This window comes from Odontesthes bonariensis, chromosome 16, assembly GCF_027942865.1.
Source record: "Odontesthes bonariensis isolate fOdoBon6 chromosome 16, fOdoBon6.hap1, whole genome shotgun sequence".
Classification (NCBI taxonomy): domain Eukaryota; kingdom Metazoa; phylum Chordata; class Actinopteri; order Atheriniformes; family Atherinopsidae; genus Odontesthes; species Odontesthes bonariensis.
This window is the reverse complement of record NC_134521.1, coordinates 18,430,589-18,446,934: the sequence shown is the minus strand read 5'-3', so window position 1 is coordinate 18,446,934 and position 16,346 is coordinate 18,430,589. Positions and strand designations below refer to the sequence as shown.

The 16,346-nt window shown below is 40.5% G+C and overlaps 1 protein-coding gene across 1 annotated transcript; it reads right to left on the bottom strand.

Annotated features, from left to right (window-relative positions):
• Positions 1–4,722: 4,722 nt before the first annotated feature.
• cfap58 (cilia and flagella associated protein 58) lies at positions 4,723–15,631 on the bottom strand. Its single transcript, XM_075487214.1, has 18 exons — positions 15,553–15,631; positions 14,772–15,041; positions 14,384–14,532; positions 14,129–14,279; positions 13,728–13,922; positions 10,687–10,824; positions 10,280–10,439; positions 9,255–9,337; positions 8,859–9,050; positions 8,581–8,742; positions 7,926–8,072; positions 7,435–7,575; positions 7,136–7,359; positions 6,585–6,693; positions 6,293–6,397; positions 5,745–5,864; positions 5,444–5,568; positions 4,723–5,359 (listed from the first exon to the last, which is right to left on the bottom strand). Exons 1-18 carry the CDS (start codon positions 15,556–15,558, stop codon positions 5,245–5,247), a joined length of 2,592 nt encoding a protein of 863 aa, XP_075343329.1. The 5' UTR covers positions 15,559–15,631; the 3' UTR covers positions 4,723–5,244.
• Between the last annotated feature and the right edge of the window lie 715 nt (positions 15,632–16,346).

The window sequence follows — 16,346 nt, the reverse complement described above, 5'->3', positions numbered from 1 at the left end:
CTTAGAGAGAAGATTCAGCAATGTGCAAAAATAACTGTAGCCACAAATTGTGGAGCAATTTCAGAATAATTGTTCCTAAAAAGTGAATGTTCCATCATTTACAGTACATAATATCATCAAAGATTCAGAGAACTTGGAGACATCTCTTTGCAATATTGATGAAAATCAATATTGGATGCTGATGATCACGGGACCTCAGGCAGCGCTGCATTAAAAACAGGCCCGACTCACAAAGAAATCAATAGATGGGCTCAGCAACACTTCCAGAAATCATTGCCTGTGAACACAGCTCACCGTGCCATCCACAGATGCAGGTTAAAGCTCCATCGTGCAAGGGACAAGTCAATATGTGAACATGATCCAGAAACAAATTGGAAAACTGTTCTATTGTCGGACGATTTGAAATTGGAAAATCATTTTTGAAATCATGAACGCCACTTCATCCAGACTAAAGAGGTGAGGAGCCATGCTTGTTATCAGCATTCAGTTCAAAGCCTGCATCTCTGATGGTATAGGGGTGCATTAGTATCTATGGAACAGGTAGGTTTCACAGCTGAGGACACCATCAATGCTGAAAGTATATATATGTTTGACACCAACATATATTCCCATCGAGATGACGTCTTTTTCAGAGAAGGTCCTGCACATTTGAGCGAGATAACGCTAAACCACATACTGCGTCTATTCCAACAGCATGGCTTTGTCGTAGAAGAGTCTGGGTTCTGGACTGACCTGCCTGCAGTCCAGACCTTTCACCAGCTGAAAGACAAAATACAACAAAAAAGATCCAGGACTGTTGAGCAGCTAGAATCCTACATCACAAAAGAAAGGGACATCGTTCCTCTCCCAAAGGTTCAAAAACTGGTTGACTCAGCTCCCAGGTGTTTACAGACTGTGGTTAAAAGAAGAGGGGCTGCTACACAGTGCTTTATAGCGATATGGTGCTGCCATCAAAGACATGTTCTATGTTCTCTGGTGAAAAATATATTATTTTATGAGATTTGCAATCATTGCTTTCTGTTTTATCTAGATTTTGCACTGCGTCCCAATGGCTAATGATGCTTCCCTTCATCACAACCTGCTTCATATATCAGCTTAATCTCTGATTTGAACCTCTGGCCAGGGCTGAGACTCCCTGTTTAAAATCCACACATGTAATAGTGTACACGTAGTCTCATGGCTCACATCATTTCTGACTGAAACATCCAGCACTGAGATATGAGCAGATTTGACGGATAAAGCTTACAGCCAGATGGTTCAGAGAGACTCAACAAAATAAGCAGTCAGGCGGTGTTTCAATGAAGATTTTCTCGTGGTCACTTAATGAAAACTCGCCTACAACGAAAGTTATTTTGACTATTGGCAATCAGATAGACAAATCAAAGAAAAGAAGAGGAGCTTCGCACTGATGCGTGACGTCAATACACAGTAGGTGCTGAGCCCACCTGCTCACAGTTGCACACCAGAGAAATAAACAGAGATTCCGCCATCATGACGAGCAGGCCAAGACACCCACCAAACATCATTAGACTCTGCAGGCAGCTGCTTTTTAAAGCTCAACAAGGAGAAGAAAAAAGGGGAGGGGAGGGGAAGAAAGGACACAAATCCTGTCAGAGGCCTCCCAATTCTACGGCAAAACAGCCCAGAAATGCACAGGCATGGGTTGCCATGGTAATGTTGTGCTGCACTGGCAAAGGAATTACTCCACAGGCAGCAGAAAAGAACAAGAAGGACACAAGACTGATTGTGTTGTCCATTTCAGCTCCTGAATATCCCACAGCTTACTTTATGTTTGATACGTAAAGCCGGAGTAACTGTAATAACAGTTCACAAGGTTAAAGAATAGCAAACAGCATGTGGCAAGTGGAGCTTTTCTTGTTTTGAGGTCACAGATATTTACTGAAGCCATGAAGGATACGTTTCTATTTTTTTGACCTCCTGAAAAAATTTAGAGTTAATATTTTCTAAGTTCCAAATTTCTCTTTTTTCCATTTGTTTTCTCTCTCTCTCTCTCTCTTTCTCTCTCTCTCTCTATACACACATAATATATATATATATAAAAGATAGGCTAGTAGTCAAACATTTAGATGCAGACATATCTTATAAACACATTTTATAAGGGTTCTACAAAGTGCTTTGCATATTATTTCTCATTGTCCCATTTACAAACAAATTCATATAGAACTTATTTTCTATGTGCACTTTATATGCAGCATGTGGAACACTTTTTCCCTACAATCACACATCAGTGGTTTTATTGACACTTTAAGGTTTTGTGTTTCACCCAAGGACGTTTCAACATACGGAGTTTCTGGGGTTTAAATCCCTGATCTACCCCCTCGTTTGAAAAACTTAATAAAAAGTGTTGCACGCTCTGGTTCCCTCCAAATGTACTTACTGACGTTTGGGTCCCGAGGCCTTCCTCAAGATGAGCGGCAGTAAGACAAAGGCTCTTGTTTGTTATGTAGGTCATACCCTTGTCACACATCAGATGGTGATTACATAATATCTCTCTTTCGACAATTGGCTCATTAGAAATAAATGGGAACGCATCCATCAGAAATGATCTAATAAAGACGTGCAAAACAAACAAAAAAACCATCTTAAATCAAAATCCATGTTTAGACCATGTGGTGAGAGTTTTTAGACCATAAAGCCAGTCCCTTCCAAGAAGTAAAACATCCAAGTTACCTCATATTGAAAGGGAGAGTTACCTTCTCAGTCCCGATGTATCTTAGAGATGAAGTAGAATGGTTGAGTTCAACAAAATGTGCTGCAACTGGTTTTTGCATCTTATAGTACTACCATGTTCAGAAATTCGAGTCTTCAATTCTCTACTTGAGAATTTGCCTATCCCAGCTATCATCGGGTGAGAGTAGACATGTCGCCAGCCCATCACAGGGCTATTTATTTTAATCTTCTCCATTCACTTTAAACACAAAGCTGGTGAAGTAATATTCTTGTCTTTGCCTTGGGAACAAAATGATCATAGTAACAGCATGAGGTGGCTGCTTGGACAGGTGGCTGTTTCCTGCTGGTGAGCACAAAGACTCAATAGCTGACATTTTCCTCAATTGCTTTTGGTACACAGGTACTGATCTAACTAATAGTCACAGGATCCTCAGTATCGGTGGCTTGTTACTAGATTATCAACAGTATTCATTTGCAGCCTGTAAACTCTTTGTTGATACTATCAGTAAGACGCTGAGATGAGTTTGCTGATTACACCCACAGACCCCTCTCAGCTATGAACTGTTACTGTAATGATATCACGCATCCACAGCAATGCTGAAACTAATCTTACCCGCAGTAACCATTCCAACACTAAATTTATGGCTTATATGAAACATTTTCCATTCCCATTACACTTTGTGCTCACTAGCATGAAACGGTCTATAGTTCAAGCAGCCACCTCACATGGTCACTCCAACACATATCTGGCCAAAAGAAAGACCGTGACATCTCCAGCTGAGAGACAATATATCCATCATGTGTCCAGGGTACATAGAGAACCTTAAAACATGAACACAACACATGGTAGTGGTGGAGTCCAGACCTTTTACAGTCTAAGATAAAATATGTGAAATGTCTGAGGGCAATGTTTACCTGAGAGAGATTCCCTCCCTCTGACGGTAACCTTTCTTAACCTTTATCTCTCATGCTTTCACTGGTATAAAAGGCACCATTAAAGAAATCATACTTGGGGAAGTGAAGTCACTTGTTTCACAACAGAAAAAAAAATGGGCATTTCAAAATCATTAAAAAGGACATTAAAAAAACAGAAAAGGGATATTAAAGTACTGGACTGACAGTGATGACAGAACAGTATTATCGGGTATCATAACAGTGGACGGAAGGTACTAGTCAATACTTTTCTGACATCTAGTGGTGTTTACAGGGACATCATGACAGCAACATGGCAAATGATCGACAAAAGCTTTCAGAAGTTATACGACAGAATCAGTTATAAAGACAGGATTCGTGTCATATGGCCCCTCTGCACTCTTACTTGTGTCTCTACTGGCATGGATTTGAGGGTACCAGTGCCGTGCGATATCATCTGAAAATAAAATACAAAACACGATCATATGGACTCCCTGCTCTCAGTAGGTATGTGTTTATTTACGTTCTGGATATTAAATGTGGTATTCTTGTAATAAAAATTAATTTTTGGAAGGACGTGTTTCCATGTATGAATCTTTTTTTTTTTTTACTTTCTCTCACAGCACCTTGCAGATTAGACATAATTTCCATAATAATGTACAGACTGCTTCCCATTCACATCCAGTGAAGATAACTTTATGTCATGTGTCCACAATATAAGTTCATAAAGAGAACATTGTTTTTTTTAAAAACGCACACTATGTCCTTGTTGATTTGTTTCATTATAATAAATAATATTTTGACTCAGAAATGAGCTGACGTGATGTCCACTCTGTTCTGCTTTTTCTTCTCGTTTGAAAAGGTTTGTTCTAAATATTGTTAGTAACAAAGCCACAAAAGTTCCCAGTTTGAAACTTTATTCCCTTTATTAGCACTGCCAGTAAGAAGACATTCAAAGAAATGTGACCACTCTATACCTTTGATTACTGAAATTAAAGTGTTTTTACATGTCAGTGAAATAAATAATTCTTTAGAGGGAAGAAACGCAATTTGAAAGTAAGGCAACCAGTGTTTCATATCTTTGAAATACAGTATTGTGTCTAAACTTTATATGCATGCAAAAGTTTGAGCAAATCATCTATTACACTAAGCCGGTCACGGAGTAAAAGATGGCCTGATTTCCAAAAAGCATTAATCTAAAATCTTTATGTTCAGCTTACAGAAAAACTTATTTTTCTGAGATTATTTAGAAGTTAATTTGCAAACTGACATTGAATTTTGTCCATTACCTCTCCGATTGTCGACATCAGCCAAAGAAGAGATGTTTAAGTTCAAAACTTTCTAAGGCCTTGCTCTGGTCTTGTGACCATAGGTTATCACAGGCTTAAAAGTTTCATGACTAACAATGTCAGGAACTCTGTTTGGCGCAACATTTTCACAGCATATTTAACAAAAAAAACCTAATCGGGTATGTTTCAATCGGAGTGGAGGAGGGATTTTTCTTTTCAGAGAAAAGCCTGATAAAACACAATTAGTTTAGAGACTGAGTATTTATAAGATAAAATTATGACATTTTCTTTCACCTGAAATGATAGAAACAGTGTAAGATGACTGGATTTAAACTTATTTCTTTTGTGATGGTCACTGTGGTCTCACAGGGTTGTCGATCCTGAAGCCTCCTCCTGTGAAGTGAGGTTTGCTGCTCAGCTGGGGCAGAGGTTCCAGCTGCTCGAACTTGGTCCTGGCCCTCTGTTCACTTATAAACACAAAGAAGCTTTGCAGCAGTGTTCACTTTCCGTCACAAATGACTCCCATGCCGTGAAGCAAAGATAAACCTTACCTGTGGAGCTTTTTCTGGCTGAGATATTTCTTCTTAATGTTTGCCAGCTCATTGGCCAGTCTTTGATTCTCACTTTTGTACTCGTTCATCTTTGAGTCGAGCATCCTCAGCTCTGCTATCAGTGCCTGTGCAGTGGAAGTACTTACTTTACATTTACGATGAAAAAGAATTTGACAACACTTAAGTCTAAATTCACACTTAAAGAATTCTACGGGACTGAGTAAGATACAGAGGAGTCAAAATGGAAAACAGAATCTAATGTTGAAAAAATTATGAGCTTGGCAATCAGATAACGTCAGACCTTAAGCTTTCTGGTTCTGTCTCTGATGGTCCACTGGCACTGCTGGAGCTGCTCGGCTGCCTCTGGACCCGGCTGCCGGCCCAGAATGTGCTTCAGCTCCACATAGAGCTTCTCCTTTTCCTATGTGAGGATATCAGAAAACAAAACTTTGCTGAAAAACTTGGGCCTTGTTGTTTTTTGCAGGAAGGACGTCTTTTGGAAGGAAAAAGACGTCAAAGCATATCTGTCTCCAGCATGATAGATAGAAAGCTTGCATCTCTATTAGTTTCCTGTTACTGTTACTGAATACTTCACACACCTACTGGCTTTAAAATGAAAAACTGCTGCAGTTACTGCCATTAAATCCCACGAAAAGACCCAAACCAATGGAGAATATAACTTAATAACTGTGCATCTTATTCCTCTGTGCCATACTGCTGTCCAATAACCTCTAAACACATCAATGCGTCACTCAAAGGGTAGCAAATTCCTTTAATACAATAAATGCAATAAGCAACTGACAACTGCCCACAAACTCTGCCAATAATGACTTTACATCGAGAGTTTACCTGCAATAAGAGTTCCCGTTCCTCAAGCTCCTGGGTCTTGGCGATCAGTCGCTTCTGCAAGGACTGAATCTTCTGTATGAGCTGGTATTTGCTGGGGTCACTGCCCTGAAGGAGAGATTCATGTACAATACATTCATGATCCGACCTTTTGCTCTTTAAATATTTAGGTTTAAACCAGACATGCGAATGTTCATCCTTTGAAGGCAGAGATAAACAAATATATTAGACACTGGATGTGGTCAGTTCAAGCTGATTCACTTAGTTAGACTCCTCCTGGACAGAAAGACCTCACCTCCAGTCGCCTCCATCTGTGAATATTTATGGGCTTCAGCTGTTCCTCGAGGACGCTGTTCCTTGCTCTCTCTCTGAGCAGCTGTTTCTGCAGGTGGAACAGTTCCTGCCTATAGCACAGCATCTCAAATAAACATCATTTAAATAATCAAGACATACATTTAGCCCTAAGTTCCCATCAGAAAACCAGAGACTTGGGAAAATACCAGCAAAATGTCAAATAAATAAAACCATACAAATTACTGGGGAGAAATGGGGGAAGTCTACTATTAACAAGAATCTGTATTTTTAAGCAAACAAATTCTAAGACATGATATTCTGTGGTTTCGGGATTTAGACATTTTAAGGAGGTTATTCTTACCTTCTACTCTATATCTCTCCTCATCTTGCTCCCTTTCTCTTTGAATCTTCCTCTTCTACTCTACCTACAGCCCTTTGTTGGTCACCTCATCCATCTTGCCCTGCGTCCTGACGGTTTGTATCATGCCGTCCTTCTCCACCTTCATCACTCTCCTCACTCTGATCAGACCACATGTGCTTGCTTTCCTTTACCTCAGCTCTTCTGCGTTGGACACAGTCTTGTCCAGGATGCTCTTCTTGCGTCGGACCTTCTTAATCTCCAGCTTGAGCAGGTGGATGTCTTCCAACCTCTGATTGTAGTGGAAGTCCCCCTTGCTCAGGATTGACTCCTGGATCCTGATCTTCTCATACAGCAGTGCACGTTCATCATTTCGATGTATCAGCTGCTTGCCAAGGCTGTCCCGCTCTCTTATCACCTTGAGACAACAATACCCATTCAGACAATGGTCTCTGTAATATTTCTCTTCCTGTTCGTGTTCCTCCTTCTCTACCTGCTCCAGTTGTTTCTTCTGTTGGATCTGCTCACCCTCTGTGTCGGCTATTATCTTCTGCAGTTTTTGCTGTTCGGCCCTTTGACTGTCAACACGCTGCTTTGTTTCTTCCAGCTGCAGCTTAATTGACTGCAGCTCTCCCTGTCGACGGACACAGAAATGGTCAGACACGTGGATAAATGAAGTATTTTTTTTAATTGAATTTAATTGAATTTGTAAATGACCGTAAGTGAAGATTAAAAGCATCAAAGTATCATTACAAGAGGAACATACTGAATACTCTTTATTTTTAAGATTTAATCACTATCAACTACTTTGCTAATACCCTTATGATTTTTATTGCTGGGTTTCAACAACATCAACCAGAACGGTTTCCAGTTGTAGTTGGTATCTTTTGTTGTTTTTCATCAGCAAATCTTTTCACCTTGAAACTTTCAAACCTGGCTTAAAGATCCTCCCTAAACCCTGACTGAGGCGGGCTTTAACAATACCTTCAGGGCCTCGTTATCCTTCTCTAAACGCTTGTGCTCCTGCTGATCTTTGGCAAGGGCCTGCTCCTTCCCACTGATCTCATCTCTCAGCCTGGTAACCTGGTTGTTCATAGTCTTCATCTTTCTCTTCATCTCTGCAATCTCTTCCTAAAGCAGAGAGACAGACAGTGAGTGGAAGGAAGGGGAACACGACAATAAACAGAGAAGACGAAGAAATTGTGAAGAAAGTCACCAAGCCCAACAGCCAAAGACAATGTCTAAAATAGCATATTCACGTCCATTTTTATAATTCTTCAAGAAATACTGGTGATATTCTGATTGAATGCAATTGTGACATAATTAACATTAACCAGCAATCATTTAATCTAGCCAATAAACTAAAACATTATGCAACACATCAGGAGAACAGGGAGCCTTTAGTGTGGCTGCTGTGGAACAAGAGCCTGTGAAACAGATACACTGGCCTTTAATTAATCATCTTCAAACTGTATTTCATCATATTGACAGCTGTCCTGCTCTCTAGATGATTTCAACTGGCCACTGAAGCAGCCAAAGCAATAAACTAGTATTAACTTTGCAGGACTACCTAAAGTGTAAAAATGCAATGAGTTTTGTAATCAAATAACAGCAGATAACACAAACTCGTCATTCTTACCTGAGCCTCGATAAGGTTTTTGCTGTAGAGGTTCCTTTCAGACACAACAGACTCTAACAGGTTCTCTTGCTGTTTAACCTTGCACTCTGCCTCGGTAACTTTCTTCCTCCAATCAAATATTTCCATTTCTCTGACTTCGACGTCATTGATTTTTTGTTGCACCTGTGGAAGGAAGGGAAGTTCCCTCAATCAGACCGAAGCCGATCAAAGTTAGGCTGCGATATCTAAATTCACCGTGACAATTTGACGCCGCAGGCCAGCCTCTCTGCACGACCTGCCTTCTGCATGAGGCTGCTGGTTTCGTTAATGTAGCGGTCACGTTCTTTTTCCAGCTGCTGGATAATCTTCCGCTGCTTTTGGGCCTCCTGACGGTAGCCACTGATCTCATGTTCTAAGGCCCTCTTGTCTTGCTCAAGTAGCTTCCCAAGGTTCTGCTGTTTCTCACTCGACTGCACAGCTTTGATCATGTTCTGTCAATGCAGAAAACAAGCATAAGCACATATCATATACAGACGGGGGAACACAAATAATATCTGTTAATTCTGGTCTTGAATCTGTAAGCATTAAAATAGGATCTAGTGTTTACAACATTGTGGACAGGCCTTTAATGATATATCAGTAAATACAGTGTGTCGTGAAATTATCTCTGAATGAATCCAAGATTCGCTGGATACCTTATTTAAGTTATCCCGCTCTCGAATCAGCTCATCTTTGGCTTTTTTGTCAACTTCCACTTGCTTTTGGGAAGATTCGAGTTCTGCAGAGGGAGAAAAATTGACAGCAGTGCGTTGCCAAATTTTCTTTTGTGATATTTTAATGTCTGAGTAAAGCGGAAATAAAACGTGTGTTCTGTCACACCACAGAAAATTTTGAATAACCACCCCAACGTGGCTGGCATGACTGAGTGAAACCAGTTAAAACCAAGACACCAAGGATTCTAAAATTAGATTTCAAAATCTTTCAAAAATAAGCCGTGTTCTCCGCTGTAAGATGACGGGGAAGAATCATATCTGACAGAACATCTCAAATAAAACACTAAATTGGGAAAACAGAACTGAACTGAAGTTTATTCGGACCAAACAGCTTAAATGTGAAATCACAAACACCAGCTAAAAAAAAACTGCTTTCCAGCTGTGGTGAAAATGACTAATTAAAACTAAGGATCCAAAGCAACGAGAAGCTGAATATCTCAAGTAACTCTAATTCTCTGAGTGCGTAAGCATAACTGCAACTTCACAAAATCATTCCATTTAGAGGAACTCTAGTCCCTTAGCAACTGCAGTAATTGCTTGTCAATCAGGCCATTCAATCCACCCACTAAGTCTGTGACTCTGAGGACTCGAGTTTCACACGAACATCTCCGGAACCATATCCCACTTCCAATTTGACTTCATCTCATTACGTCCAGGCAATCTTAGTAATGAACCTGAGTTGTTCTGCAAATTCTGGCATCGAACAAAGATGCATTTACGTGATGATGGCAAAGTAGTAGCTAATTAGTTTTCAGACAAACGGTTAGACTGTAAACTTAACATACACTGGTATTTAGAACATGTGCAATGTGTTTCCATGCATTTTTTTTCTTTACCTACACCTTCAGTTATTTAGCACATATATCTACAGTCCATTAAATATTACACCACAGACTGGCAACACAGAACATAACCCTTTATGTCCCAAACTAGACAAGCTCGCAAACCTTTCTCCAGACCAGCAATTTGAGCTTTGAGCGTCTCCCTCTGAACTTCCACATCGGCTTTCTGATCCTCCAACTGGTGGAACTTCTTCTGGACTGCTTCTCTCATCTTTGCTTGTTTGGCAACCTCCTGACGCATCTGACTCACCTCCTCTTCTCTCATCTAGCCAGCAGGAAGGGAAGTGATGTATCATGGAATTATACGGAAAGAGGGAGGGAGAGGGGTTTTGAGAAAGGAGACTGGATGGCATATTTTAGTGTGCACGCATCTGGCATAAATCATTTTGAAAATGATCATTTTGTAAACAGTGCCTCCAAGTGGTTCACGTCCTCTGTTATTTACATTATTGTAGATCTGAACAAACATAGCAGGGGTGTTTCTCCTTGTATCTCAGTGGACAGATGTGTACCTTCAGCTCATTTGCTAGCTGTTGGTTTTCCAGAGACAGGCGTTCTTTGGCTGATGAGAGCTGCTCACTCTCTTGCTGCAGCTTGGCGTTCTTCACCTGCATCTGCTCCAGCTCCTTGGTGGATCGCTCATGCAGGACCTGTTACAGTCAGGGAAGGATGGAGGAGAAGGTGGAGGTATGCAACTTGCGATGACATTTGCATTTGGACTTTTATTCACATGCAATACCCTCCACAAATATAAGAAGAAATTCTAGGTTTCACAGCACAGCTTTTACGTAAGTTGGTTTAATTGACATCCAGTTGTGTGAAGGGATGCTCGAAACATACATACTTAACATAAGACTGCATAACAACACAAGTTTAATTTTACAGACACAATGCTTCCCAAAACTGCTACCTTAACTTGAGAGCGAATTCAAGTATCTTGAAATTTAGTAGGTTGAATAAATAAACTGCTTCAAAAGGGGGAAGCGTTGCTCTCATACCCTGCCAAACTGCAAAAAGCTTTTTGGTTTTTAAGGTTAATCATAAATAATTTAACAAGTTTGATCTCCATTACAGATTTTAAACATTTAAAAATGAATAAACAAAGAAACTTAGTCCAGGATAACTGTTCTATGTGTCTAGTTTGCATAACAGATTCTTAACTTAACAGTTCAACTTACTAACACACAATGTGTTCAACTACGGTGTCTGCATCAACTGTACAGAGACAGATCCAGGTCACAGCTTGCAGGGCAAAGTTTGCAGAAAGAAACCACCTCAGAAACAGAAATTTACATACACACATTGGGCTTGAGATAATCCCTGCTAAGAAGAACAGGGGAGCATTTGTGATTGTGTCATAGTGTTTTGCTGCAAACAATGATCTTGAACCAACATAGGTACCACTTCATTGTGAAGCGTCACACCATACCTTCAGGAACTTGTTTGATAAGGCCCAACTTGTCATGCAACAACACAATTTCCTCTAGGTTTTGCTAAATATTTAAGATTAAAGAGATGGAAGGCTCCCTACCAGTCTATGGCCAACTCAGCAACCTGACCTCAAACACATTATTTGGGATGACTGAATAGTTTAAGTTATGCAGCCAAGAAAAACTTATTGAAAGTCTGTTTGGGGAGAGATTACTAAAAAGTCCCTTGAAAAACACACCGGCCAGGATGGTCAAAGTCTGTGGAGCTGAGGTCAAAGCCAAAGGAGGCTATATTGGAAAATCAAAAATCAAATGACTGCTACCTTTATGTCAACTATCATTGATTCTTTTAAAGGCCTACAGAAAGCTGACACTACACCCAATACATAATGATAATACATACACAGAGGAACAATAATGATCATTGGACTCTACACCAAAACATTTCATGAACGCATGAAATTTGCGATTTTGAATTTGCCGCTAGGAAACCTTCCTGGAATTCCAGACTGGGGGCGGGGCTTCCGTGCGACGTCACAAGTGCCATGGTTTTTCCTGGCTGCCTCAGTGTTGCCAATTTAGCGACTTTTGGCCATCTCTGGCGACAAAAAAAAAATAATCTAGCGACTTTCGGGCTCAATCAAAGAAATCAAAAGCAAGCAAAGAAATCAAAAGCAAGCAAAGAAATCAAAGAAGCACTGCAAGACGGCGGCAACCCGGCATACCGTCATTTCCTGTCAAAACGGCAGTTTCAAGCCAGCTACAACGAGGGTAGGTTCACTTCCTGTTTTCAAAACAACAGCACGTAATGGCTTTCCCTATGATAAAAGGCAACGGGTATTTTATTTTGTCAAAATAACCGGAAGTACGTTACTCACTGCGGCTAGCTTTAGCAGCGCCGAATTCGTCGGAACAAAATGGTAAACAGTCGGTATTTTGTCAGGTTTTCAACACGTTGGGGATCTAAACGACTACTTTCTCACCTGAAAATTTTCAAATGTTGCGGGGACAGAGGAAGCAGAGAGACCTGCGGTCGGAACTTGTGTCTGTGCCTCCCTGTCCGCCTGCCTCCTCTCTGGTGAAATCAGCCGGAGCCATCCCGCCGTGTTCAGCTCCCTGCGGTGCGGACACTCAGGGGGAATCCACCTGGCGGAGAGCGGACACACCGCGGGATGGTTGCCCTGAAATCAGCCGGCAGAGCGATCATCAAGAGCCCCGACGTGGACATGATCGCTCTGCCGGCTGATTTCCACTCTCCACCTGGCGGAGAGTGTGTTCGCTCTCCGCCAGGTGGATTCCTGTCCGACCGCAGGTCTCTCTGCTTCCTCTGTCCCCGGTGGTGTGAGCTGCTGCTGCTGAGGGCAACACACACACTTCGTACATCTACTCGCAATAAAAACTGCACTGAACCCAACGTTTTATATTTCCAAGCGACGTCCCGCGGCACACATCGAAATTTACTGTGAAGAAGCTGTCCAGGTGGGTCTGGCAAACTGCTGGCTTCGCTACTAGAACTACTGGGGGTTGTTCCAGCAGCTGGCACTCGTGACGTCACGCACCTGTCGTTCCAGTTTGCCAAATTCGAGTCAAATGTGGTGATAGTTTATTGGGCCTAATCAGGACTATCCAGGGGCCTAAAATTATTTTAAAATCATAAAAAAATTCCATGGTATATAAGGAATCGATCTGCTATTTCAGTTTTGTGCAAAACAATCACCTTTCTGTAGGCCTTTAAACTGGCTTAAACCAAAGCTGTTATGATGATAAATGATATGAAATCAGAATAATTTGTACAGCAATGACAAGAGTTCAGCCCCAGTGAAACAAGATCAAAGATCTGTTAAGGCTTAATTAGCAATTGATATTGTTGTCATTGTTATTTCTTGTAGAAACGTGGCATGTACTCTGCTGAGTCCTTCTGTTACTGTAAGTAAAAGAAACTCTATTCCCGTAAACAAATTGTTTTTTTGTTTGTTTGTTTTTAGACATATGTAAAATATCTCTTCTGTGAATACAGTGTGATGCTGTAATAAGCGTTTTTACTGGTTTCCTCTGAAACCAAATTTGGTCATTTTCTGTTTTGCATGGCACATAATTATAATGCATCCTGACCCATTGGTTACCTTTAGCTCTTTTAACTGCTGCTCCAGTCTTTGCTGCTCCTCTTTGGCCTTCTGGCCCAGCAGATTCAGAGCCTTGATGTCACCCATCTTGGCCTCCGTGTCGAGGTGCAGCTGCTTAACCTCCCTGTCCAGCTTTTCCTTAAGTCTCATTTCTCTGGAAATCTCATTCTGCTGCACCTGGAGCTCCTGCTGGAGCTGGAGTCAGACATGCTGAATGATGAAGTGCATTGAATTTGTTTCTAAAAATCCCTATAAAGTATCTGTCCATCTGTACACAATTCAAAAAATTACATATAAGACATTAATCAATTAATCTAAATGTAAAAACAATCAAATCAAGTTTAGAAGTCTTGTAAAAAAAAAAAAAGTTTTCTGTCTATAAGAGTTTGCCCCATACTTACCTGTGATATACTCTGTAGGGCACTGTCCCGTTGGGCCTCTATCTCTTGCTGGGTTGTAATGGCCTTGTTCAGTTTTTTTCTTAGACCCTCCACTGTTGTCCCCAGCTGATTCTTCTCCTCGGTCAACTCACCAATCATTCTTAATAGATTACTGAGAGAAAATAGTAAAAAAAAAAGAAAACATTACAGCCGGTCTAGTCCACCTGATCTACAGTGTTTGCATAGCAGAAAGTGTCGGGAGGACAACTGACTCACCTTCGTTCCTGGTCTGTGGAGAAGCCAGTTTGTTGTTCAGTAATTTTTGTGAGGTTGGAAACCTCTTCTTTTAAATTCTGGATAGTCTCTTTATCCTTCTTCTCTATACCGTGAGCAGCATCAACCATTTTCCAAGCTTTATCCAGCTCCTGAAATGTAAGGATTGACATTTTATTTCAAATTTGTGGATTCTAAATAATAAGATACATTTTAACAACAAACACGTCGTGCTAAATTTGTGTGCATGTGTATACTTTGATTTTACACAGTCCCTGAAGTAACATAACTCCCGTATTTGAAACACTGCAGAATCAGAGCCACAGTCACACAAACGAATAAAGAAGACTTAATAAACTAAACTGGAGCATCTGGTGTTGTGGTAATTCACCCTCTTCAGTGAAGTTATTGTTGTCTCATCTTCTTGGGACAGTTTCAGGGCAGCTGCCACTTTAGTCGAGGTCGACACAATCTCTGCATTCAGCTCCCTGCATTTAGACATCAGCCTTTGCTCATTTTCTCGTGACTTCTTCAGTGCATGGATGAGCTTCTCGTACTCCGCCCGGATCTTGTCCAGGCTCTTGTCCCCAACCAACTCACTGAGGACACTCTTGAACTCCTCCAAGGACTGAAAAGAGTCATCTCCCATTACATCCTGCTCCTGGAAAAACAGCAGAGGCACAGACTGGAGGTGAAAATATATCTGAGTTTGAGAAGGATCTGAGCAGGTTAGACCTGTCCAAAGCAATCAGAATTAGTTCAAAATAATTGGATTTATTCTGGTTGCTAGGAACCCACTCCATACATTGGAGAAGGTTCAAAATATATTTTTTTTCCTCGTCTGTTTATCAAACTCAACTGCTACGGTGACATGTGTCTTTTCTAAGTAAATAAGTTTCAGTGAGAGCAATTTACAATAAACACTTACTTGACTCTTTGAACATTTTTTTAATATTACACATACGTATGATGATGTGTGAAATATAAGCCAGCTAAAACTACTTTTAGCAACAACTCTTGCAACATTAGTTTTGAATTTGTAGTTAACATTATAAAACATTAACATACATGTTGCAAATGGTTGCAAAAGGTTGACTGTTCATGGAACGTTTTTCAAGCTACGTTTACATTTTAACTAGATTTCTGTTAAAGGTTTTACGAACCAAACTCACCTCCATTACACGGATTTAAAAGTCTTTGGATGATTTCTTCTCAATCCTTACAAATAGCGTAACATTAGAAGTTTTATCAGTGACTGTTTACGCCAGTTTCTTAGCAACCCCTGATCTCGCGAGAGGAAGGGTCGCTAAGCGACCTGGAGACAAATCTCTAAAAAGGGGAACAAAAGTGTGGGAACAAATAAGGGTCAGACAGATTTTACAATGATGTTCACATGTGTAACAAAGTTTTGAAGTTGTAAAAATATTTTGTGTCTATGTAAAAACATTTTGTGCATATGTAACAAAGTTTTGGAGTTCTAAAAATAGTTTGTATGTGTAAAACATATTTGTATCTGTGGGAATATTTAGATCTGAGCGCCAAGACACACGTGCAGGCACGCACACGTTTGTACTGTTGGAGGAAAAACAGGATGGAGTCAAACGCTCGTGCTCAGGTAAATTAATTAAAGGTATTGGCAATTTGACGATATAGCGAAATCAAAAGTTTATTGATGTGGTCATATAAGAGGAATGACAGCTGTCGTGCCCAAAGTTGATTACTGACAGAAATTGATTTCCGGTTCGCGAGAGCGCGCACAGTCTGTTTAATTTGAAAAGCGTTGCTCAGTGTTGGTTGAGAGTCTAATATCGTTCAAAAGAAAATAAGAACCTTCGGCTGTTAGGCAAGGCTAGCCGTCTTTACCGGAAGTACAGAGCTTTCCCTTTCACAGTACAATTTACATTTAAGTGCGTGATATATTTTTCCCAAGTGAGACTTCTTTATTTTAATAAATACGATATAAATG